This window comes from Thalia democratica, chromosome 3, assembly GCF_965202585.1.
Source record: "Thalia democratica chromosome 3, ktThaDemo2.hap1.1, whole genome shotgun sequence".
In the NCBI taxonomy this organism is placed as follows: Eukaryota; Metazoa; Chordata; class Thaliacea; order Salpida; family Salpidae; genus Thalia; species Thalia democratica.
Genome location: NC_139167.1, coordinates 61,796,681 through 61,824,420, shown reverse-complemented (window position 1 = coordinate 61,824,420; position 27,740 = coordinate 61,796,681). Strand labels below are relative to the sequence as shown.

The 27,740-nt window shown below is 25.5% G+C and overlaps 1 protein-coding gene across 1 annotated transcript; it reads right to left on the bottom strand.

Moving 5' to 3' along the window:
• Nucleotides 1–25,556, bottom strand: LOC145832730 (glutamate--cysteine ligase catalytic subunit-like). Its single transcript, XM_082940052.1, has 16 exons — nt 25,380–25,556; nt 23,632–23,744; nt 22,596–22,712; nt 21,712–21,777; nt 20,350–20,466; nt 20,016–20,074; nt 18,887–19,092; nt 17,833–17,966; nt 15,512–15,633; nt 15,162–15,274; nt 13,853–14,050; nt 8,645–8,789; nt 7,661–7,740; nt 1,621–1,741; nt 1,046–1,154; nt 1–664 (listed from the first exon to the last, which is right to left on the bottom strand). The coding sequence occupies exons 1-16, from the start codon at nt 25,530–25,532 to the stop codon at nt 529–531; spliced, it is 1,989 nt and encodes a 662-aa protein (XP_082796178.1). The 5' UTR covers nt 25,533–25,556; the 3' UTR covers nt 1–528.
• Nucleotides 25,557–27,740: the final 2,184 nt, after the last annotated feature.

The following is a 27,740-nucleotide window of genomic DNA, read 5'->3' as shown; positions in this document are numbered from 1 at the left end:
AATATCTAAAAACATTAAACCTTAATATATCGATAATTTTAAAAATATACTTGTGGGAGATATGAATAATCAATTACAGTATAAAGTTAACTAAAATAAACAAAATGTAAATAATCTCATGTAATTAGTGTTGGTATAAAGTAATTCGATTAACAAAACTTCTTCAAAACTACTTTTTGAAGTGTTTAATTATATTTTAAAAGTAAGTATTTATAATATCTGCTTTTAAAATTCTTTAAAGCAAAGGAAAATTTTAGCACATGTAAAAAAATCATAGTTTTTAAGACAATATAAAGTAAAAATTTTATTTACGTCTACTTTGTAGTCTAGTTTATATACTTTTTAGTAAGTGTAACTACTTAAACATTAAAAATTACCTGTGCTAAAAACAGTTAAGTTAAAATCGAGGACTTTTTTTGTTTAAAAACTATACTTAACTTAATATTTATGAGATAAAATTGTAAAAACTTCTGTATACTCGCTATATAATTAGTAAAAATTGTATTTTTAAAACCCGGGTACTATTTTCTACTGGTTGGAATGAACATCAACTTTATTCTTGTTTTTCAGTATTTCGTTGCATGGCAACTTGTATTCTGAATTGTGGTTGGTCGAGTGGTTGCCTAGCAACGTGGGGCATGGGTTCACCGGTAACCTGTCGCATCTGTAACATGGGGGACTTTGTTTGTTACTTGGTACATTTTTAAAATAGATGGTTGAACAGTAAAAATTACAATTAATCAGTCAGTTATTTTTTGATATATATGTATTTAGTAGTATACAAAAATTTGCTGATAAAATAACCCGGCCGGTCCCTGAATTCATAGATTCGTTGGATCACCAGTTATCAAATTGAAAACAATACAATTGAATGCTGCGTAAATTTAGCTATATAATTAATTATCAAGTATAAAGCTTTTCATGAATTTTACACAACGATAAGGATGATAAAACTATTTACGTTTTCAAAAAAAAACTAAATTTGTTAAGAAAATCAATTAAGCTAAATACAACTCTCTAAACGCAAAAATCAAACAAACAATACCTAGCAAGCAGATCGTACGCGGCAGTTTGGGGAATTTTCGAATCTTGCTTGTAATCTTTGTGTGATTGGACGAGCCGTCTCATCCACTGCGCCGCTGTTGGGATTTCCCCTAAATTGAAAGACAAAAATTAGTTGTATATCAAGGAAATGAGATTATATTTGTTCAAATTAAATTCAAAATGCAATCTAACTTTTTTTATGAGATTTATTTAGCAAAAATATATTAAAAAAACAATAATAATACTGTTAATTAAACACTTGCTTTTTTACTGGTGAGTTTTATGTGCTATCTCATAGTATAAATAAACTAAACTATATACATTAAATAATATAATTATATTAATAAACATCAAACTAACCACTAGCTCTCTTACTGATGAGTTTAATATACTCTTTCATTAAACAATTAAATTAAACTATATATAAAAACTAAATAATATAATTATATTAATAAACATCAAACTAACCACTAGCTCTCTTACTGATGAGTTTAATATACTCTTTCATTAAACAATTAAATCAAACTATATATAAAAACTAAATAATATAATTATATTAATAAACATCAAACTAACCACTAGCTCTCTTACTGATGAGTTTTATGTACTCTTTCATGCTACACCTAGCTCTCACGCCAATTTCAACCGTGTCTAAATATTTTTCCATCAATGGGATCAATCCTATGAACACTCCATTCTGTTTATTTGTTTTTATAAATTTTGATTTAATAAATTATGATATGATTTTATATATTTCAACAGCGTCAAAATATTTCTCCATTAGTGGAATTAATCCTATTGATACTCCGTGATTTTATAAATAATTTGATTTTATACGTACTGAATTAATAAATTATGATATGATTTTTATATATTCGATCAATGTCTAAATTTTTTCCCGTTAGTGGAATTATTCCTATAAAAACCCCCTTCTATAAAAAAAAATTCTTTATATATTAAAACAATTTAATTATGTTTACCATAAGTGGGAAAAGTCATATGATAACTCAATTCTGAGAGGATTTAATAGTTTATAACATTTCATAGTTGTTATTAGAAAGAAGAAGTTCAACAATTTGGTATATTTATTTCTTGGGTAACACAAGTGAACATCCCTAGATACAACTTTTTGCATAACTAACTCAAGGATGAAAGAAAGGTTAGCATAAATTTTACAAACTTGTATTGTTTAGCACATCTCTTTCAAATATCATTAAAAGTACTTGAATATACAGAGATAAAAATTTCAAAGATTGAGGTTTTTCTTGATCCTTGCGTGATAAAATTAGTATTTAAATTTCAAGGTGTTTATAGCTTGTCAGAAGTCTGAATCAAAAAATAGTAGAACTTACAAAATGTTCATTAGATTACAACTATAATGTGTTAATCTATTAGTAAGTTAAGTTTTAAAGATGAACTTCTTTAGAAGACTAACTTTCTTTCTATTTATTTATTTCTAACGGTTATAAAAACTTATACTTCTCAGTGCAGGTAGTTTTGAACTATAAAAAACCAAGTCACCTATAATTTTGAACCAGAATAAACTTTTATCGCATCATTGTTTACTTTGAAATTTGAGAGAAATTTTATAACTTTATTGGATTTTATAACTTCCCAGAAAATCATTAAAATTATGACTCAGCAGTAGCAAATTCGCTTAATCAGCATGAAAATAATGTTTTTTGTTTGTTTAATGACAAATAAACATTTTATAACATGATATCAACATGATAAAAGCACACGCCTATTTTTTTTAACAAATACCATTAAACGTTGTGTGACTAGCACAAAATCTACGTTTTAAATTTAAAGTCTTAAAGATAATAGTTGATTTTGATTCAAGTCAAATTGGCTATGTTGTCCAAAGTAACTAATCCTAAAATTATTGGTTTTAATATTATATGCTTATTGAAGTTATTGCTACAATGTGATCAATTAAAAAAAGAAACATACTTCAAGTATTTAGATATTTTTTTAAATAATAATTTAATGCAATACAATAATCAGCTTAACAGTAACGTATTAAACTTCTATTTTTTTTAACTTTTAAAATATATAGTGAGACGGAAATAATTTATTTTTATCCAATGAAAACAATCTAACACTTACAAATTTTATTCAAATTTTTTAGTTAGTCATATTTATTTTGTAAGTCTTTGTAGACAAAAGTAAGGCTGTCTTTAGCATTTATATTCATGACTGTTATTATTTAACTACACGACTATTACTTAATATGAACATAATGACGTAATAAATATTTGTCTATACTACGTCAAAGAGTTTTTCTTAAACGTAAATAAATGTCTCATATATCATTGTGTATAAATTCATGACTACTATCAATTACTTAACAACTATAATAACTATTATGACATGATATCTACATTATTACGTAACAAAACGTTGTATATGACATCAAACAAGATTATAGTTTTGTTCAAATGTAAAAATAAATTAAATAAAATGTCCCGTATCGAAATCATGCAACTATTTGTCGTTTATTTTTGAAGGTTTATTGAAAAAAACGTTTATTAGTGATGCTTTTTACAGTACTGCGCGGTGGAATAAAGTTGACACATTAATTAACAGAAATGATACAAAATTTTTTATTCAATAAACAAGTTATTTATGGTCAAAAAAACATAAATCAACCAGTTTAAATTAACTTACCTTAAATATTATAATTTATTTTTAGTAAACTACACTTTACTAATTAAAAACATTTATTTTTGATTGTAGTTTGCGAACTAATGGTATTTTATGATTATTTAATGTATAATTACTGAAACAATAATATTCAGTTGCAGAAAGACTACAATTTTAACAACACTATGTAATTTTACTTATAACACTTTTGTTTATTTATGTTTGTTATTTATGAACTAAAACTTATAAGCCGTTTAGACAAAAATATGAAACCAGAAAATAAACAGATAACAACTTACTGAATAACAAAAATCAACAAAGAGTAAAGTTCCATATTAAAATGACTGAAAAAAATACAAGATATTAATTTTGTGTGAGCTGTAACTTTTGTAAAGTTTATTTAAAAACCACAAAATTTTACAACTTGTTTACTAAGTTTTATTATTTTGTTTATTTTATAAAACCACTTTAATACGTGACGTCTGCTTAAACTTTACAATTATTTTTTACTAAGCATTTTATAACTTTTTTATTGGTTAGCCGTTTTAAATTTTTGTAGACCTTTTGTTTGTATATATTTTAAAAAATAAAGATAAGTTTTTATAAGAATAAAATTCAACAGTATTATGTTATAATAATATTTGAAATACTATTGTAATAATATTTGAAATAAATTGTGGGTTTCTTTATCATTGTAATATAACGTTTAGTCTTTTAAGGGAAGTATTTAGTTATTTTAGTGTATTTACTTATTTCGAATTTTTTAAACTAAACAAGTAAATTAAAATTTAATATTATTAAATTGTTTAAATTAGGGTTTTAATTGAAAAAAAGTATTTTAAAAATACTCCATTAAAAAGGCATACATTTTTGAAAACATTATTAGTCAATTTTTAATATATTAAAGGAGTAAAAAAAATGTTATCAGTCGGGTTTATCTAAACTCAATAAAATTAGCTTAAAAAAACTGAAGTTTAATTTCTCATCTATATTTATTAATATAAAGACCACTGAGTAACTAATAATTTCAAGCTTATATGAATAATAATATGAAGTGTTTTAATTATTACAAAATTATTATTAACATACTTTCAAGTGTGTATTATACACACACTTTATTAAACAAACAGCTCTATTGTTATATAATACAGCTACTAAACAATTATTAATATTTACATATTTTTTTCTTCATTATAGTTACATTATTACCTACATGCTGATATACTTGTATATTTCTAGGCGGTTACAAAGGGTTACAATGTATTGTATTTGAGGTTGACCAACTTTAGTATTGTTGGTATCAAATACTTGTTCTTTCATTCGTATTTAAGTACTGGACAACATTTTCGATACACAAAAAGAAAAGCATGTTTGGTCAAACTAATCATGCTAACAGCAGTTTTTTATATATATTTACCTTTTGGGGTTAGGTCTTTCCGTTTAATACAATAAATGTGTCAATAGACTTTTACTTCAAAAGAAGGTTCTTTGTTCAAGAAAGGTTAATAAACTCCTGTGTAAAACTAGGCCATTGTTTTAAAAAGAGGTATTCTTAATTTAAGTGTTTTTTTTTATACTAAACATTTCTTTTTGTTTGCATGCTATAACAAAATTTATTAATATGGTCATGTTTAATACTTATAGTGAAAATATAGAAAAATCTACCATACAACAGTTAATAATTCATTGTTTTAAATAATTTGTAATAAGTTTTCTCGTGTATTTACTTGAATGTTTTTAAAAGAAAATTTATGGACACAAAATTGTTTTATTACCAGTAGTAAAAAAAATTATGATATTGTAGTTTGCTTTAAATTTAACAATTTAAAGTTCTCAACTTGAGTAGCTTTGAGGAGATTAGTTATATTTTATTTTCAGTTTATCAAAAACAATACAATGTTTCATTTTATATAAGACATCATCAGTTGTTAAAATGATTCTAAAATATAACTAATCAAACAAAATAAAATATGTTTTTCAACACTTTGTTTTTTGTTTTTTTTTACTTATTATTTTTTTATATTCCTTCAGTTTGTGTGTTTAAATTTTTTGTTTCAAATTATTTTGACAACTATTGATGTCTTATATCTTAATATAAAAGTGAAACATTGTTTGGTTTACAATACACTGTGAAAATAAAATGTAAAAATTTATGCTAAACAACTTATTAGAAAAAAAAATCATCAGAAAATATGAAACAGTAAAACTTGGATACATTTACAGAAATCACATACTTCAATTATTAAAAACACACAAAGATTTATTTGTTTTATGTTATGTGTTAACTTTTACAGGGTCCACTAGTTTTTTATTAATTTCTTTCAGGTTTTCTGAATTTCTTCCAGGCTTTTAAATTTCACATTTTTTCGTCTATATTAGTTTAAAGTTAAGTTTAAGGTTAAAAACTGTGTTTATAAGTACAACAACATTTAAAAGATACTAGAAAGCTACTTTAAATTTGTTTTTTAATAAAAATAATTGATGATGACAAAAAAAATCTATACGATAGATTTTTTGTGTCAGATCAAAATTTTACTACTTAACATGTAAAAATTGTTTAAAATTCCAAGGTTTTTCCAGGTTTTTTAGCCGAATTTTTCAAATTCCAGGGTATTATAGAATTATAAGTTTAGTGGCCACCCTGCCTTTATGAGTCATTGTCTATAGAACTTTTATTTTGAGTTTTTCTTAAATAATAAATACAAAACAAAGTGAACTTGCATGATTAAAAATAATTTTCTTTAAATTTTATTGAAAAGGTTTCCTCAGTAAAAGTTTGAATAAAAACAGCATCACTTATAATTTAATAAACAATTTGAAAACTCAAAACAAAATATATAAAAATAGTAATAAAAAACAATCCAGTTTGTGAATTGTAATAATTCAGTCTTAATAAAAAATATTATAAAAAAAATATTCACATGAATTGATGTAATACTTTAAGCAACATTTTTATTTATAACAATATCAACTTGAACCTTTTATTTTAAACTTTTGATAAATGTAACAGCGTTGCTGAAAACTTAATTGATTTGCTGAAATGTTCAAGTTAGATGTTGGTGAGCAAATTATGTAACTAGTTTTAATATTTTTAAACTAAATTTTAATTATTAACAGTATGAAAGCATACTTATTAAGGGCATAGGGGGGTAAACACCCTTTTTTGGTTTTTGATCTTATTTTATATAGTTTTTACTAAGCTACAAGATGCTTTTTACAGATTTAAAAAATTCAATATAATTTTTGAGATATAGCCGGTCAAAGTCGGAGCCAACAATATGTTCCTTATGGGAGGCGCAAACTAAAACGGCAAAAATAGACTATTTTACTAAAAATCTATCTTCTCCTACGTTTTTTGAGATAATTAGCTCAAATTTTCAGGAAATGTTCCTTGATATATTTAGAAAATTCTGTCTGAAGGAATTTTGAAAAAAATTAAACATAAAAATTTTATATAAAAAATAAACAAAAAAAAAACAGTTTTTTTTTGTTTTTTTGTTATAAAATTTTTATTTTTAATTTTTTTTCAAAATTCCTTCCGACAGAATTTTCTAATTATATCAAGGAACATTTCCTGAAAATTTGAGCTAGTTATCTCAAAAAACGTAGGAGAAGATAGATTTTTAGTGATTTCTAGTTATTTGCTGTTTGAGTTTGCGCCTCCCATAAGGATCCTATTGTTGCCTCCGACTTTGACCGGCTATATCTCAAAAAATATTTTGAATTTTTTCATCTTGTAGCTTAGTAAAAACTATATAAAATAAGATCAAAAACCAAAAAAGGGTGTTTACCGCCCCCTATGCCCTTAATCTATTTTTGTTTATCTATTTATTACATATTTTTTTTATTTATGAATTTCAAACTAACTTAAACCAATAGCAGTAGTATCTAATGATGTTTATATACATTTTTTAAACTGTTTTTTTTTGTTAATAATAACTTCAAGAGGTAATTTTAATCTCAAACTAACCTTTCCATTAATAATAGTATCCAGAGATAGTTCCTGACAGTTTTTACATTTTCCGTCGCCATTAGTAGGTGATGTGCTCTCTTTTAAATAATAAATATCATACAATAAATTTAAAAAAAATCAAAAAATTTAAACAAGCATGTATATTATATTCGATATGCATTTTTTCAATCAGGTCTTTATTAAACTTTGAAATAGATAAATAATAACAAATTTACAAACTAAAATGCAGCTTAAAACAGAATACCGGCAAACATTTTATTTTATTTAAATGGTTTTTTAAGTAGTGTTATATCAAATTGAAAAATCTATAAACATCAAACCATTTCAAACTTATTAACTAGCAGACAATTTAAAAAATAGAAAAATAACTTTTATTGCTTCCGTAATTTCTTCATATAAAAAATCATTACAGAATTCAAAAAATACCAACCTTTTAAACAATATACTTTGCATTTCAATGCAACACAAAAATATTGTGGTTATTTCAATTTTCTAGGCCTAATGCAAGAGGAATACACATATAACAAGTTATTATCCTATTTACTATAAATATAATGCAAAACAATGATTCTATAATAAAAACCATGATTAAATGTTTTTTATGTAGTACCAAAAAGTCAGTGATAGAAACAAAAAAAAAAGTAGCCCTTTTTATATCAAACTAGCCTGACCTTATGAAAAAATCAAACTAAAATTATCTTGTTCATTATCATTAAATAAACGCTAATAAATATTCAACACTCGTAATATTTGCAACAATAACCAGTATATTAACCGTTTTTCTATCTAGTTACAAAAAATTCATATCAAAAACGTTTGAGGCATAAGACTGCATTGAAAAGCCTGCAAATAATTTGCATATATAAAAACAGGATTTATTTTGTCTTTTTTATGTTATTTTCAATTTTAATTAATAAAATAGTATCATTAAACAAAGTAACAAAAATTCAGTATATAAACACATACTACCAAACAACAAACCATTTTTATTGTCATTAGCAGCAACGTCATCGAACAGATCATTGCAGCAATCAGGGGTCGATGACGTGTTCACGTTCGTTCTGAAGTAGAATTTCTCCTTCGTCACCGCTCCGTTCTTCTGCGCTCTTTTCATGTTTTCGTCAACCTGCGAGTTTGAATTTTATTATTTATTTGTGTTTTTTAAATATATTAGATATTAAATTTATATGAAATATTTATTATCATTGTGAGTTTATTTTTTAATTTTTCAAATTAATAACTTTAAAATTGAAATCCATGTTGTTACATTTGTATAAAAAAAGAATAAAAAATTGTACAAATATAATTTGTTTTATTGTCAAGCTGAGTCTTTAGGTTAAGTTTTACAATTAAGTTTTGATCCATTAAAACAAACAGCCATTACTCTAAAACAACGTACTTGTAAGTAATTTTTCTTTAGTAAATTATGTGTTTACGATGATGTTTGTTAAACACAGAAGCGGCTTTCAAGTTGTAAAGTTTTTATTTTAATAAAAAAATACGTTCATGTGCATTTTATTACAAACATAACTGGTAAACTATGTGGCAAACAAACTAAATTAATATCAATATACTTATAAGTTAAACTTTTTATAAGCATTTTGGTCTAACTTTAATACATATAAATGATGGTAAAACTATTTATTACAAAGAAGCCAAACCCAAAAAAATACGCGAAATAAACTTTTTATCCTTTCAAAACGCATAATTACAACATAAATTGGAACTTTCCCGCTTAAAATTGTAACACATAACTTTTTAGGCATTGTATGGGAAATTTCACGGTTTTCCCAAAACAGTAAGTTCTCAAGGGAAGTTGTATGCTAAAAACATGTAAGTTAAAAAAAATTATAGAAAAAACAATTAAACTTATAAAGGGAAAAGCTACACTCGTTAGCAGAATTTACTAGAAAAAATAAACAATTTGTCTAGAAAAAGTACATTTTCTCTCTACAGCTATGCTCAAAATGACTTCACTAGTAAAAACTTTCACTGTAGAAACTGTTCGCAATAATTTAAATACTTTGCAAACATGGGAAAAAGATTTTAAACCAAGTTAATCAAAAAAAAAATATGTGTAGAACTGGTCAGTGGTAAACACTCTAATTGTAAAAACTCTCACAGTAGAAACTTAAATACTTTGCAAATATGAACCCAGTTGCTAAATACAAAGTTATCTTGTGTAGTACTGGTTTTTCTTTTGTTTAAAGTTTTTTTTTCTTAAATATTGCTTTTTAATTAATTAGTAAAATCAGGGTTGCCAAAAGTTTTAGGAAAAACTTTCCAGGTTTTCCGAGTTTCTCCCAAGGTTTTAAAAAAACATTTTTTTTGAAAAAGCGTCTTAAGTGCTTGTCGGATAAAAATATTACAAAAAACTATATGATACTTTAAATGTGTTTGAATTCACAGGTACATATAACATGCTTACAAAAACAAAAAACGGAACCATAACTATATGTTTAAAATTTTCAAAACTAAGAAAAAAATAAAACTAAAAATAACTGTTTGTTCTAACAGAATATTTGAATTCCAAATATTGTAAGGAATTTAAATAAAACTATTAATGTTTAAACGTTAAAGCCATTTGAAATAACTTCTAAAAAAAATAATTAATTATAAGTCCAAGAACAACTGTTTAGTCCAACAGAATCTAAAAGAATCTATTATTGTATAAAATTTAATTAATAATTATTTATACATTAAAGCCTTTAAAAATTACAAACTGTTATCAAAACAACTCGTGCGTAAATAAATACAAACTGGTACAATATTCCCGCGCTTTCTACTAACGCCATGGTGACGCAATATAAAGCAAACAAACTCCTTTCAAGTCATGCAACGAACGTTAAGTATTGACTCTGATCAAAGTTTAAATACTTGGCAACTTTTTTACCATGTATACATAAATGCTTAAAACTTTATATATGAAAAGAGTACACTTTATGGTTAACTAAAATGTAAACCAAAAACGAAATTTTAGTTACAAACTTATTAAAAAAAAATTTGTTAAACATAAATATAGTATACTTAAGTATAAACATAAGTGACTATTAATTAATTTTTACCTTATGTTTGAGTAATATGTGGGTTTTACGTTTAAAACATTGCTGTTCAATTATAAATTCTATTAAGTTATAAAAAATAACTATTATTCATTATATTTTGATAACTAAGTACACAAGAAAACATCTTATTTGCGTTTAATATTAAATTATTTTGAAACAAAAGTCAAAAAGTTTGCATACAATAAACAAAAATGTAATTTTTACGTTACAGTAAAATTTTCGTGCTATAAATTGTTTACAATTTTATTTTAAACTAGAGTTTTAACTTATTTATTTAAGACTTGTTTAAGATACTTATTAGTTAAAAAAATAACTGTTTAGTGACAAGCAGCCTAACATATGACTAATAGATAATTTAAAAAAAGATTGAAAATATTAAAATCTTAAACAACAACATAGGAAAAGTAAATTTTGCAAAAACAAATCTTGTTTACAGTTTTAATATTTCCAAATAATTAAATTATAAATCGAAAATTAAAACAGAAGCCAAGAACAAAAAGCATTTTTGAAATTAATCAATATATAAATTTTTTAATTGGATTATCAGACAACGTTTCAATCGTGTGCAAAAAATTTCAACACCAAAATATTTGAAACTTCCCTTTTTTAAATCAAACTTCAGGCTTAAAAAAATCTACTACTTTTCTGATACAGAAATTTTTGCCATACTTAATGATAAAACATTAAAACTTTATTACTAAGTCAATGTCTGTTAATAAAATGTATACAGTATTTAATTTATGTATTAGTTATTGTGTATTTAGGTGATTATTAAAGGCACTAGCTTTTAAATCGTGAAATCTTTATGTTATTGAAGTAAATTTAGTTTTTAAAAATTTATATATAACGACACCAAAAATATACAAAATATTAAAAGTACAATCTAAATGTCAAAATATAGCAATAAACTTATAACAGTGTTTTAATTTAAATGAAACATATGCGTTTATGAATGCAGGGTTGCAACTGACTTTTAGCAAATTTTCTCCAAGTTTTTAAAAGGAGACATTTTTGGGTCTGTTTTTAGTTTAAACTTAAGTTTAAGGTATATTCTGTGTTATATAGTATAAAAACATTGAAAAGATACTGTAGAGCTACTTCAAATTTGTTTTTTATAAAAAAACTTTGATGATACCAAAACATTTTTATCTATATCATCTATATGATAGACTTTTTAGGTCAAATCAAAATTTTTCTACTAAACGTGTATAAATTGTTTAAAATTCCAGGTTTTTAAGTGATTTTAGTTCAAAATTCCAAATTTTTACCAGTTTATTTTTTCCAAAATTTCTCAAATTCCAGGTTTTTCTTGGGTTTCCAGCTGAAGTGGGGACCCTGTGAATGCTAATAATATATTTAAAACACCACCACGGTTTACATTAATAAAAACACTTTGCATTCGAAAACAACTATTGAATGCAAGTTGCACTTTAAACCCAAAGACAGCTGAGAACTTTTATTTACAATTAATAAAAAATTTTACAATGTTCTTTGAAAAACAATTTTTACAAAAAGCTTTTATGCATAGATAAAAGTGTGGTAAAAAATAGTTTTTACATAAGTAATTTAAAATACCTTGATTAACAATGACTAAACTAAAAAGCATAAAAATTATAAGTTATGTAACTAAGCTGTTTTTGTAAAAATTCAAATATTTTTCAAATAACAGACATGTTCACACCTATATTAAATTTGCAAGTCATGCTTTAACTTCTATTGTTGCAAAAAACCGATAATAAGCGAACAATAGAAATATCTCTAACAAAACCTCAGTACGCCTTAGTAGCTTTATTTGATTAAAAATAAAAGTTTTGTTGTTCGCAAAACTAAATATTTGAGATACCAAAATGCTTAAAACGAATTCAAAGTTCTGTTTTTTTTTTGAAAATATTAAAACTCAATAGATTTTTACCGAGCGTCATAAACGGATAAGGCTTGAATAACAGACAATCTTTTTTAATGTTGTTTGCAAAGTTAACTACTTAAGATCTTAAAATTCTTAAACTGCGTCTCAATATTTAAAACTCAATTGGTTAGATGAGTTTAAATGTTAAATACGGCTATAAACAAGCTGATTTTATTCCAATTAAACTTAAAGATAAAAAATTGCTCTAAATAACAAACTGATTTGAAATTACGACAGGTTTTTATAATACCTTAAAATTGCTATTCAAGCTGTAATAAAATTTAAAATCAACTGGTTAGATGAGACTAATATGTTTAACAAGGCTTTAAGCATGCTCTACACAAGCTAGTTTTTGTTTCACTTAAGCTTAAAGATGATATATAGCTGTAGATAGTAAACTGGTTTGAAATTCCAGCAGGTTTTTATAATACCATTCTGTGGTCAACATATAATTTAAAACTTCATACGGTAAAACTTTTGGGAACAGTTTTGAATCTAATAAATGTTTGCGGCTAAAACAAAACTAAACACCTCTGCAAATGGTTAAAGTTTTCTCAGAATTTATTTTCAAACGTTCGTACTTTTACAAATACCAAATTAAAATTTTTAAATGCGTATGGTTAACTGAAAACTAATTAGTCAATAAAATATTTTCATTGTAAAGAGGTCGTTAAGGGTAGCTATCTATAGTTTATTAATATAAACGTAGTAAAATTTTTAAAATACGTTTTGAAATCTCGTCACTTTTCGCAGTGGGGTGGTTTTAAGTACGTTTGAGAATCGGACAGCAATTGAAGCTGGTAAACCAACTAAACTCTCGTCACAATAAATGATATCAGCAAATATTTTAATAATTAGTAAATCACATAGAATAAAGCGTCTAAACTCGTTTCTGTTACGTCATAAAGACTACTTAATCACTGTGATAATGGACGTGCTCCTTTTTCCAGAATTTTAAAAATCTGAAAAAAGAAGAGTGTTCATTGGCAGACGGCCGAACTGTGTACAAATGAAATAAATACAAATAACTAATTAAAAACAACAAAATAACGCAATTATATAAATAACAAGTTGTAGATCATAAGTAAATATGACTCTTCAATCATACAATAAACACTTCATCATGTTCAAAACCAGTAAATTGTTCACTGCTACTAGCTTAATTTCAAAATTACTCGAACAAACTTTTACATGCCAATTTATACAACAAAAACCAACGCAGGAAATAGGAATGACGAGCTGCAGCTTGTAGGTGAGTATCACCCTGGTCAGGAGCACGATGAACACGGCGTAGGCGGCGTTCTCGAAATCAGTCAGCTGGGCGTCCAGCACCCTGAACTCCACCCTCCAACCGATGCTGGAGTTGGGCGGGGGCGGCTTGAACCGCATCGACTGCCAGTTGGTTGACTGGATGTTCTGTTAGTGAGAAATATTCTAATACTTTTATGCGTTTGCATGTCTTATATGTCGTTATAGAGGCTTGAACCTCATCGAGTGCCAGTTTGTTGGGTGGATGTTCTGAAATTAAAAAGTTTTAAAAAAATCTGTAAATCGCCAAAAAGTAAATGGTTTTAAAGTATTTTAAGTGTCAAGCTAGGTACACTCAATACATTGTATAAAATGTTGTATAAATATATGGTTGTTTTTATTAGTAGTTGGGAGGTGTAAAAGGCAAGGATTACCAGTTTGTTGACTGGATGTTCTATTACTTATATTGCGTTATGTATACATAATATAAAAATCTGTATAAGTGTACATATATTTAGATTATTATAGTTATGAGGCTTAAAACGCGTTGATTGTCAACTTGTAGATTGGATATTATGTTGATTTTTACTAGACATATAAGCTGTATAAATAAATTAAATTTATTTGTATTTATGAAGCTTGAACCTCATGGACTGTCAGTTAGATTATTGGATGCTTTGTATAGATAAATAAGTTGTTTTGTGCTTAAAAGCAGGTAAAACAGGGGTGTAAGTTTTTTGCAAAGAGGTAAAATTAAATTAGATTTTTTGTTAAACCTTATTTTTACAACATCCTTTTGCGAACACAAAACAAAAATATTGTAACTAAGTTGCTTTAACAAAGTTTTATATAAGAAGAACTGCAATGTATACGTTTGTAATCTTTTTTTATAAAAGGAACAAAAAAAATACCAAATACCAAGACTTAAATCGAACTGATTTACAACTTGTTAATTAGATAACCAATAAAACATATAACATTTATATTGAAACTTTACTGTATAGTACAGGGGTCGGCAAACCACGCCCCGCAGGCCAAATGCGGCCCTCAAAGTCAAAATATGCGGCCCGCGTAGTACTTCTCAGCTAAAATTAACAATAAAAAGACAAGTTTTTAAGGTAAAAAATTACAACTACACATTTATATGGGTAGTAGCTTACTGCTTAGTATACAGTCAAGTACTGATTAGCACAAAGTTACTAGCAAAAAGACTGACATCTACTTAAAACTGAAATTAAATGATGAAAAAATAAAAGTCGAAAACAATAAAAAAACAAACTTCAAAATGTGAGTAGTCTTTTTGATCGTCGATTTCAATTTTTTTTGAAAACAATGTCAACGGGTCTCTGATCCACAGATGAGCTATGTGCTGTGCTAGTGTATCATCAATTCCTGTGTGAAAAAAACATTTGTATCATCAGTATACTAAAACAAATAAGCTACGTTATTTGTTCTTGGGTGAAAAAGAAAAGTTAACAATTTTAAAGAAGAATTTAAGATAAAAAACATAAAAAAACTTGTACTAGTGTGTCGTCTACTGTGTAAAAAATAAAAATTTACTGGTGGAAGCCTATATTTTCATATTACTTAAATTGATAAACAATAAAAAAATAACAATAAATGCCAAACCTTTACTGGTCAGGAACTCATACGCTTCGGGATCTATTTCGAGTTCCACATCATTAAATTCTTTGTTCTCAGATGACAAGTAACTATCAATTGAATCATATCTTGATTTCCTTATCTTTGTTCTGTTAAATATTATTTATTTTTAGTTAATTTGTTCTCAGGTAATAAGTAACTGTCTATAAAATCATATCTTGATTTCCTTATATTTGTCAGGGTGGCGAACTGTTTTTGAGAAATTTCTTCCAGGTTTTCTGAATTTATTTAGGGTTTTTGAAAGTACAAGTTTTTGGGTCCAATTAAGTTTAAAGCTAAGTCTAAGGTAAAAAACTGTGTTCAATAGTATAACAACATTGCGAAAATACTGTAAAGATACTTTAAATTTGTTTTTTTAATAAACTTTTGTCTAATGTTGACGACATTTTTTTATCTACATAACAGATTTTTGTGTCAAATCGAAATTTTTCCACTTAACATTCAAAAGTTGTTTAAAATTCCAGGTTTTTTAGTGATTTTTGTTCAAAATTCTAGGTTTTTTTAGCCTCAATTGTTAAATTCCAAGTTTTTCCAGGATTCCAGATTTTTCGGCCACCCTGCTTTATTCTATCAATATAGTACGTTTTCAATGAGCTTTTTTCAGATAAATAAGTCTTAATTAAATCCTTTTTAGATTTTTTTGTTTGGTTCAGTTAGATATCAACTTGCTATTAATTTTAATTAAGTAATTTTTAAAAAAATTTAATATTAAAAGTTTATTATAAAAGTATTTTAAATTTAGATAATAAGTTTAGTTTTTGTAACAAGACAAACTATTTTCACAGTCCAATGCCAAGATATAAATAATTTTTAGATTTAAGAAAAATTTTTACGATTTCTAGACACAAAACTAGTTTTACAGCAAGACATCTTATATTGATAGAAAAAATTCACATAACATAGCACATTTGTTGAACAACTTAATAAAACTAATTTTTCTTGTGTATTGTTAAATATATAAAATGACTCATTGCGACATTTACAAAAAATTATCACAAATTTTCTCGGAAACCTACCCTAAATATTCTTGTCAAATATTTGTTTACAAAATAAATATTGACAATGTCAAACAACAAATATTTATTTACTTGAACTTTTTTGTTGTTTCAACTGATTTACAATAAAAACGGAGCAAGTTCATTAAACAAATTTAAATGCGTGTCAAGTTTATTTACAAAATAAATATTTACAATGTAACATTGAGGATTTGTAAAACAATACCGTTTTGTAATATGCAATGTGTATAGTATGGCTTTCGCAATAAACTTTTAATTGCAGCATCAAATTGTATGACTTAGTATGGTCGTGGCAAACAAATGATAAACAAAAACTCTTTTGATCAGTATAGTTTTACGTTTGTAGTTTATAAAAGTCATCAACACATTTTACAATATTATTTATATTATAAAAAACCGTTTACAATGAAAAGGATAAACTAAGGGGAAAATGTTTATATTAAATTTGCATAATCATATATATTGAAATTTTATACCTTGAGAATATTTAACTTAAAAAGTTCATTTAGTTTAGTATAAAACTCAAAGCTTGCCGGATATGACTTGCAAATTAAATCATGTGAGTTTATATTTAAATTTGCATTATCATACGAACGAAAATTTAACACTTTGTAAATATTTATTTTTAAAGTTCATTGTATTTAGTATGTAAAATTAAACACTAGCTGGATATGACTTGCAATAAAAATTATAATTGTAACAATGATATATAATTTTTTATGTTAAATTTTGTCAACTGCTTTTGCGATGTGGTCAGTTAAATAAATATAGACAAAACAGTTTACTACTTTGATCCTTTTTCTATTAATAAACGTTTGCCAATTGTTTAATTGAAATTATAAAATGATAGAAAAACTGATACTTCAAGCAACGTAATCTTGAACCATTTTGGATGTAAATTTGTTGGAGAAACTTTCAAATACTATACAATCAACTAGATAAACTTTTCCAGGATTCCAAGTTTTTTTAGTAACCCTCTTATGAGTTAAAAAATATTGCTAATAAATAACCTCACAACGTGTTAACTACGTACATTTACAAATATAATTATAAAAAAATATATTATAAGTATAACTATATATATAAAATAAACTTCTTTTTTTACTTTAGCTCCAGATGAAAAAATTTCTCAACCTAACTATATGTACAACAAGAAAAACAAAACCTACTTTTTCAAAGGGTATCAAAACATCTCACTTTACTTTCATCTAATTAAAACAAACTTATTTTTATTTCACCAAACCAGAAGACTACTTGTTCAAATCAACTTACTTGTTTTTCTTCAAAGGTGTTTCCCCCATTTCCTCGGGCGTTCGATCGTCGACACTCGCCGCAATCACCTGCCATCTGACGTCAATATCACTGATGTAACCTCTGTAGAAAGGAGAAGACGCCGATAGTGCCATCTGAAAAAAAAAATTTAATATTAATATCTCACAATAAGTTCATGTTTTCTGTTATATTAATATTATAATCCCCTGTAACATCATGCTGATAAGGCCATCTGTGTGATAAAAAAAAAAATAAGTTATATCAAATATTCATATATAATAAATCTGAAAAAACAGTATTAATATCAATATCTCACAAAAAAATCAAAAGTTCAACGCTAACATTATTTAATATCTGAATGTATTCTCGGCGAACGCCCTCTGAATAATATAATTATGCATTTGTTTTGGTTACAGTGAAAATAATAAATTAAATAGTTAGTGCCATCTGTAAACATTTTAAGTTTTTTTTCTTAATTTTAAGCACATCTTGTGCACTTTGAATTTTATTTTAATGAAACGTATCTTCTGTAAAACTGTGAAGATGCACTGAGTGCCACCTATACAGTAAATGCTGTTAAACATAATCTGACTCAGTAGAGCTGCAGTCTGTAACAGGTTGTATTTTACCTAACAATATAATAATTATTTGAGGACCAATTGGACACAAACACTTTTGGTCTAGAGTGATTTGTGTTTTCCCAAAATAAATAAAGATTATGAAAAACTAAAAAAAATATTATTATCTTAAAACTGAATTTTTTAATGGTTTCAATTATTTTAACACCAACACGCCATAATTGGACAGAGAAAAGCAAGTTGATCAAATAATAACATAATCTTCTTCGAGATCGCAAGCTTGAAACGTCAACTGAAGACAACAGCAACTCCATTAAAGTATACAAACAAATAATCCCCAATATATAAATAAAATAATCGTGTTACAACATTGCTATTAAATCATTTATCAACTAATACAACAACAACGAACCATGATAGGTGCACATATAGCTTTATTAATTGAACCATTAATTAATAATAATACAACAACGAACCATGATGGGGCACAGAACGGCCAGCTGGTCGTAAAGCAGCCTGGCCTCCTTCAGGTCGCAAGCCTGGAAGGTGAGTTGCAGGCAGCAGCAGCCCATGCCGAAGCCCATGCAGTCCATGTAGATGTGGTCCGGTTTGCTGGCGTTCGTCGCCTCCTCGTCCTCGAACTTTTCGACGAATGGGGAAGGCGTGTTGGTGTCTTTGAAAACTGTGGGAATAAATGTTTAAAATATATATATTGTTAAATTTATTAAAAGAGATTATTTTTCTATTATTATTTTCAATGAACTCATTTTAATTTTATATTTTATTATAATTATACTTATTAAGATAACTGTAATTAAAAATGTTTCTAAATTGTACAAATTTTTTCGAATAAATATATATTAAAAAATTATAAATTGTTTAAACTTGTTTAAGTTACTAAAATAAAATTGTGTTCGTATTGAATACTACGTCGAGTATTTAAGCTTAATTATTTTCAATGAACTCATTTTATTTTTATATAATATACTAGTTATCAGTATACTTATTGAGATGACTTTAATCAAAATGTTTGTAAATTGTACAAATTTTTCTTTGACTTTGGTGTGTTGGTGTCTTTGAACAGTGTAAAAAAGTACTTAATTTAAACACAACTTTTTGCACTTGACAAATTGGCTTCAATTAAACTTTTAAAACAGGACATAAAATACTTGTAATAGTAAATAAATTTTGAATTAAATACTTCTAAAAAAAGAGATGGAGTGCTGAATAAAATATAGACTACTCAAACAAAATCATCTTTTTTAAAGTAGCGTGTTATAGGGTTGTGTAATTGAAAACAATTTGATATGTGTACAAATTGATCTGCGGATTAAAATTTTTATATGAGACGGTGTGATCGTGTCTTCAAAAACTGCGGATTGTTTTTATTTTATTTTCATTAAAAAAACAAACTACCTAAACATGTTGTTAGAACAGTAAAAAATTTAAAAAAATATTGTTTGTAATAAAAACATTTGTGTAGTGCTATAACATATGTTGATACTACCAAGAAAAAAAAAGCATTATACTGAAATATTATATTAAACTTTTATTTACATTTTAAAAAGTAATGTAGGTATTTATAGATGTAACATTAATAATCACTTGGTATGTTGATGCTGACTTTTCTTCCTTTTCTTTCACGAATGCTCTTTGTTAACAGTCTGTAAAGAAATAAGTTTTAAAATATCTATAATAAAAAATGATCTATAAACAAACTTAATGCGCAATTTTTATAGTTTATAGTTTGAAAAACTGTTAGGCCTTGTAAATACAGACAAGAACAACACAACTTTGTAAAATCTACAACCCAAAAAAACGAGTTATAATAATTGTTAGCTAATAACAGTAATCTAAGATATTAAAGACAGTCAAAAAACTCCATGTTTTTATACTTATTTCCTAACTATCAATGCTAAGTGAGAAAGGCTAAACTAACGAGAATCTGGGATGTTGATTTATGGCCTGGTCGGGAAAGAACAGTGATCTCGATACCGGGTTGCATTCCTGTTTGCCTTGCTTGTATGAGGGCGTTGTGAAATCCATGCATCCTAATCTGATGAAAATGTTATATAAAAGTATACATTTAATAAAAACTAATAAGTTTGTATGATGGTGTTGTGAAATCCATGCATCCTAATCTGATGAAAATGTTATATAAAATTATACATTTAATAAAAACTAATAAGTTTGTATGCATGATGGTGTTGTAAGTTTCATAAATCCTAATCTGTAATAAATATCTAATTGAACTATACAAATAGTAAAAAACTATTAAGTTTTCTTGTATCAAGGTGCTGTAAACTTAAATCTGAAATAAAATAGCAACAATACTATAAAAATAATAAAACTATTATAAGTTTGCTTGTACTATAATAATGTGAAATACATGCACTCTTATTTAATATTATGAAACATTTTATTTTACTATTACATTAAATATTTTCCACTTCATGTCTAGACAGACGATCAATATTATTAGTTAATTTCAGAAAAAAATTCACACAAATTATTGTATATCAAATATATATATTTTGTTAAACGTAAAACATATTTATTTTATGGTGTTTAAAAGTGCCTAATTTACAAAACACCATAAAGTGAACATTCAACTTTTTTTTAGTCAAAAATAAAACAGCCAAATTAATTAAAAGTATCAACTTTTACATATGTAAACAACAGTTTTATCTTTTATATTAATTGAGTAGTTATCAAAAGCTAAAACTGATTAACGACCTCATAAATTACAAATCTAACAATGGGAAAATAGTAATACTTATCACTTAATTGACTAATAGTTTATTTTTTTAATATATCTTAGGCATTTTTAAATAATACAACCAACAAGGGTAAATTAATAATACTGATCATTTAAGTTAAGTGATTGAAAGTTTATTTTAAAATAATCTTATTAAATATAAAACAATTAGACTAACAATAAGAAATAAGTGATTCTCATCACTTAGTTTCAAAAAGGTTGGTTTTTAACAATTTTTAGTATAATTTAAATTGCTAAAACTAACTATGGGTATTAGTAATGCTTATTACTTTGTTGATTAAAGTTTTAAGTTTAAACAAATTTTATTATAATATCAATTAATAAAATTATCAATGGGAATATTGTGATGCTCATAAATTAACTCAATTGATTAAAAGTTTGTATTTTAAATTAAACTTAGTTTATATAAAATAATAAAACTGATAATGTGAAATTTGTGATGTTCATATCATAACTTAATTTATTTTTTAAATGTTTAATTTTCAAACAAATGTTGTTATAAAATTAGTTAATAAAACTAACAATGGGAAGTTAGTGATGCTCATGACTTGTTCATTGTCTTTCAAGCAAGCCTGTATTTCTTTTCGCCTGAAAAATATTTAGATTTAACATAGATTTTTTTAAATAACGTTATATGCTTATATTTTCATCATAAAAAAATAATACCATAATTTTCATGATATTAAGTAAAAATATTGCAAACTTGTTTTTATGATAGATTATTTAATTTTAACAATCTTATTTTGTTTATAAATGATAAAAATATAACAACATTATTTTGATGAAAAATTACAAAAATCTAACAACGTTAATTTATTTTTTATATAAAGATAGCTCAAAATATAAAATTACATTTTAAATTACCATTAATAATTAAATTTTAAACCACGCAATCATATTTTAATAAAACAAACTTTACTTTTTTATATAGCTTCAAGATACAAACTAATACTTCAAGTAAGTAATTACTTATTACTAACTAATAAGAACTATTGAAACCTTATTTTCATTGAATTTTATCATCTTAATAAATATATAAGTTTATATGTTAATTGTATATTAAGAACACATTATTTTTCTTATATAAATTCAGCTAAAAAAAAACATTGTGTACAAATATACCTTCTAATAATAATATAACAACCTTATTCAATTTTAAACTAATAAGAAATTTTCAAACCTTATTTTAAGTTAGCTTCCACTACATTGAACTTATAGTTGACTTTTTTAGTTAAGATGCATTACCAATAATAAAATACATATTATGCTCCTAACTGCTAAAAGATAATAACTGTTCAATCTAATTTTCATGTTTGCTTCCACCACGTGGAACTAACATTAATAAATCAATCTTATATTAATTTAAAACTTTTATTCAATATACTAACTAATATCAATATTCAAACCTAATTTTCATGTTTGCTTCCACCACGTTGAACTGGTCCATCCAGCCATGGTAGGGCACGCCTGGCGTCCCCTCCACCACAAACGCCGCGTATTCCGGTCGCCACAGCGATGTCAGGCTGTTGACATGGTTATGTAGTTAATTGATATTGTATTAATCTGTAATATCTATTTGTACTGTTAATTAATATGATTGCCAAAAAGACCAAAATTAGAGTGCTATAAGAAATAAAGCAATGATATAACACGTTTCAGCTTAAAGTTCAGTTTATTAAATGGTAACAACTATGCCTGGCAAATTGCTTTATCATTAAACAAATGCAGTATTTCAATAAACATTGGCTGCACTATACTGTAATGTGCACAATCAGCTGTTAGGCAACGTTAGACTGTTTTATTATTCATTAGTAACTGGCAAAAACATTACTTATTGTTCTTAAAAAATATTGAATAAAACTAAATTAATGACATGTATGTTAAACATCTGATGTTTTTTTAATATAACATATAATATTTTTTTACTTTCCAAACACAAATACAATAATAGCCAATAACAATATCATACTTACAGTTAACAAAGTTAACTTTAAGTATGAATAAAATTTAATTTAATTAACGAAACCAGTGTTGACATACATTGCTTGTCAACAGGTAATAAGTTTCTTTGATCAAATAGTTTATGAACTATAGCTACATAACAAACTAGTTTTACTACTGTTATTTTACTAGTATTTATTATTAAAACTGTGTTTAGATTTAAAAAAGATTATTATTTTTGTAAAATTTAAATTCTACTTCTTAACATGTAGAATTTGTTTAGAATTCCAGGTTTTTTTTTATTTCTCAAATTCCCGGTTTTTTCCAACTTTTATAGCCTAAATTGTCAAATTCCAGGTTTTTCCAAATTTCCAAGTTTTTAGGCAACCCAGAAATTGCTTCAAAATTTATAAATAAATCATAAAACAAACTAAAATCACAAACTACTAATAACAAAAAGCTCAATATCTAAAATAATTCAAATTTTTCATTTGTACTTACTTTGGTATCTTTTCTCTTTCTTTTTCTTGAAGTTTGTGGCAAATTTCATTGCCTCTCAGTGACAAAGTTACATTTTTATTTTCATGGTCAAACTTGACAAGTATGTATTCAATCTGTTTAAAAAATGATAAGTATGAGTTACCTCATAATTTCAAAAGATTTTCATACAGTATAAGATTGATATTTTTTTATATAAAAATAAAATGCATATTTAAATGAATATAAGTATACAACAAACATATATCTTAAAAACACAAACTTATGCATATGTATTTTATCTGCTTTATATAATTTATTACACTAGCAATTTAATCGATTCAAAAATATGCATTTGAGTTTTTTTTTTATTCACATACAAATATAAAAAGTAGTACTTTTTACACAAACACAAGTGAGATAAACACACAAACTTACACTTACATATTTAGCATATATTCTAAAAAATTTATTTTTTTATATAAAACTTTGCTACTACTAAACTTTTTGAGCTAAATAGTAACAAAATATTTTGTTGTAGTTGTACAAGAAAGGCTCAGGTTTGGTTTAGAAAAGTAGCAAACAAAAATAGTTAAAAGTTAACAACCTAAATGTATGTGATAATGATTAAAAAAATCAACAAGTAAGTGAAGTTGTCATTGTGATGCCTCAATAATAATTTTTATATGATATCAAACATTTACAGTTCTAAACTTAAAATCTTACATTCAAGAATGTTATTATTTTATCAAAGATTGTTTCAACTAAAAAAATTATCAAAGATTTTTTCAAAGATAGTTTTAAAACTGGGTTTTACTCAAAGTGATCACCAGTTGCAAATAAAACTAAGTTCATAAAAATAATCCTTTTCATATATTAAAAAATATCAATCATCATAAATGTCTATACATATTACTAATGAGCACAGGTGTACAGAAACTGTTTAAGACATAGAAAAAAAATTACTTGTCAAAATTTTCAATACTATCCAGAAAAACAAAACACTTGGAATCATAATCCCATTTAGAACAAACTAGGGCCACTCAATAATTGTATATATTTTTTTATAATTTCCACTAACTTTCAAATTTTAATTAAGATTTTTTCATACTATCTAAAATCTTGTGTAAATCTGAATATGCAACAAAATATATATAAATCATAATCACCAATACACTTAGTATTTAAACCAGGGTATTCTAAACATACGCTTTCAAAAGAAACTAAAAAAAGCTACGGCCCCCTTCAATAATACCACTTAAAAAACTACCATTATAAACACCAAGTCCTTTTTATTTCTTGCACTTAATCATCATGGCCAGAATATTTAGTGTAAGTTTCAAATCACGACCTCACGCCCCCTGTGGGCCCTTTACAGCTCCCTTTGCTTCTCATGGCCCCTAAACTTCTATCATGGCCCACCCTTGTGGGAAACCCTAATTTATACCTCATCATCACATTTAAGCAAATGATTTTATTTATTAAAAATCTTGTTTAAAAAGCCATTGTTTATTATTGTTTAAAATAAATTTAAAAGATAATATTACTGCTTATAAGTAAATACTTTAAATTTTTGAAAAGTTAAATATTATATAAAATAACGTGACTCAAAATTTTATAAAACTGTAGTTGCTTTGTTCATTAGTCTGCTTTTTCAATAAACTATTACTTTAATTTCTTAGAATTGCCACTAATTTTGTTTTTTTTTTCTTTCAGGAATTGTTCATACATCTAAAAATTTGTAAAAAACTACACATTAAACAGTGATTTACCTCATCACCCCACTTAAGCACATCCCTTGGCCTCTCAAGCATCTGGTTGTAACTGTTGATGAACTGGATCAGCCCGTGCTTCTTCACGTAAGGTATGTGCGGTTCAATTTCCTCCCACGACAGAGGCTTGCCATCAAAGTCCAACAAACCCATTTGATGATAATTTTAATCAAAATTTAATCTAAAAAATTAAACTGGTTTCAACAGTATTTAATGTAGTTTTTAAGTGCTTTACTTATTAAACTATCCAAATTAACATTATTCCCATAAGTCATGTATGGTTCAATTTTTTCTCAACGTAGTGTCTTGCTGTCAAAGCCCAACAAGTCAATTTGATTCTTTTTAATTAAAGTTAAATCTAAAAAAACACATATAATATTAATATGCAAAAACTTAGTTTCAAAGCCTAAAAATATAATGAAGGTTTTTGTTGTTTAAAAGAGCTGTTATACATATGTTAAAATCAAGTTATACCATTTGATATAAACTTTTAGATAAAATAAAACCTGAGATAGATAAACAAAGATCAATTATTAAAAAATATTAGATAAGTTTTCCTTCACATAAGGTATGTTAGGTTCCTTTTTTTTTTACAACATAGTAGCTTGCCATCAAAATCAAACAAACCTACTAATTATTGCTAATTTAAATAAAACCTGAGAATAATAATTAAAAAATTCAACTGTTTAAACTGTTTTTGCACATTATCCATTTTTTTTCACTTTTAATGTTTGTTAACTAAAACTAATCTATAACAATGTTTTTGTACAACAACTAAGTTTCTATTGCTCTGCTCTTAATCTTATTTAAAACAGCTTCTTATAGATAATTCAGCAAAATCAAACAAATACAATAATTATTGCTAATAAAAACGTAATCTGAGAACAACAAAAATAAATTTAAATTGTTTAAACTGTTTGTACATATAATCCATAGAATTTAAAAAATAAATTTTAATGTTTCTTAATTAAAATTTAATCTATAAAAGGGATTTTGTTTATAATTCTTTGCTTTAAAACTTTATTTTTAAACTTGTTTTAATTTGTATCAATATCCAACAAAGCCATAAAATGTAATGTACGTGGTAGCTTAGCCTAACAGTTACATCAGTAATAAAAAGTACAATATGATAAAAAACTTTTATATTTAAAAAATAAGTTACTTTTGCTACTCTTATTTTTATTCCTCAGAACTAATTTTGATAATTAATTAGGATCCCAATATCATTCTGAAAATATATTCATTTAATTTAGACTCTAATTCAGGGTTTCCCAAAATGGCCCCCTAGGGGTCCATAATAAAAATTTAGGGGGTCATGAGCAGCAAAGGGGCCACAGGGGGCAATGAGGTCATAATTTGAAATTTACACTTAATATTCTTCTGATATTTACACTGGAGAGCAAAAAGAAAAGTGTTAGGTGTTTAAATTAGTTACATAGTTTTTAATGGTTGCTTTTTGAGTGAAAAAAACTTCAACTACTTACAGATTGAGTTGAAAACAAGCTTTTTAGAGCAGAAATTGAATTCTGTAACTTCTGCTGACTTTTCAACTAACTCCATCTACATGCAAAACTTTGTCGTGACATTAATAAAAAACTCTCACTATGAAAGTGTGTATTAATTTTATCTTAAGTAAAAAAATTCAACTTTGATACCTTAAACAACATATATCTCGTTATTTAGATGAAATTTACTAATCTAATACTTAAATCAGTATTTCATTAAAAAAGCCACCTTAAGTGATTTAAAACTTTTTTGAGTTACATAGTATTAAACTATCCTGAGCAAACTAAAATAAAAAAATATAAGTCAAAAAAGTGAACAAATTTAACTGTTATCAATCTTAAACAGTTAAAATTATATAAAAATAAAAACTAATTAAAATCATGATTTTTAAGAAAAAAAGAAAGAATTGTAAGTTATGAAAACTTGCGGTTCTATAACTCTAAAATATAAAAACTAATAAACAATCCAGAGGCAGCCTGTGTTTTGGAAATAAACTTAATAAGTTATAAACAGGCCTGTGATATTCAAAATATTAAAGTACCTGGAGTAAAATGTAGCAACCCTGATATGCCAGTTTTATTGTTGCATTAACAGTTTTAAAATACTTTTGATAACTTAGGATCTATTTCAACAAAATAAAATCCAAAATCAGTTGTTGCTTTTTATTTTGAATTACAACTATCTTTAATTGTTTTTACTTTAAAACTTTAGCATTGTTAATCTATTTTAAACAAATACTAAAAAATTTACTATTTAAAATTTGAGAACTTTTCTCAGAAAAAAAACAATATAAATTTATTTAGAGTAGTAGATATACTGAAAACTAAAAAAAGAAGTTTATGGTCAAAACCACAC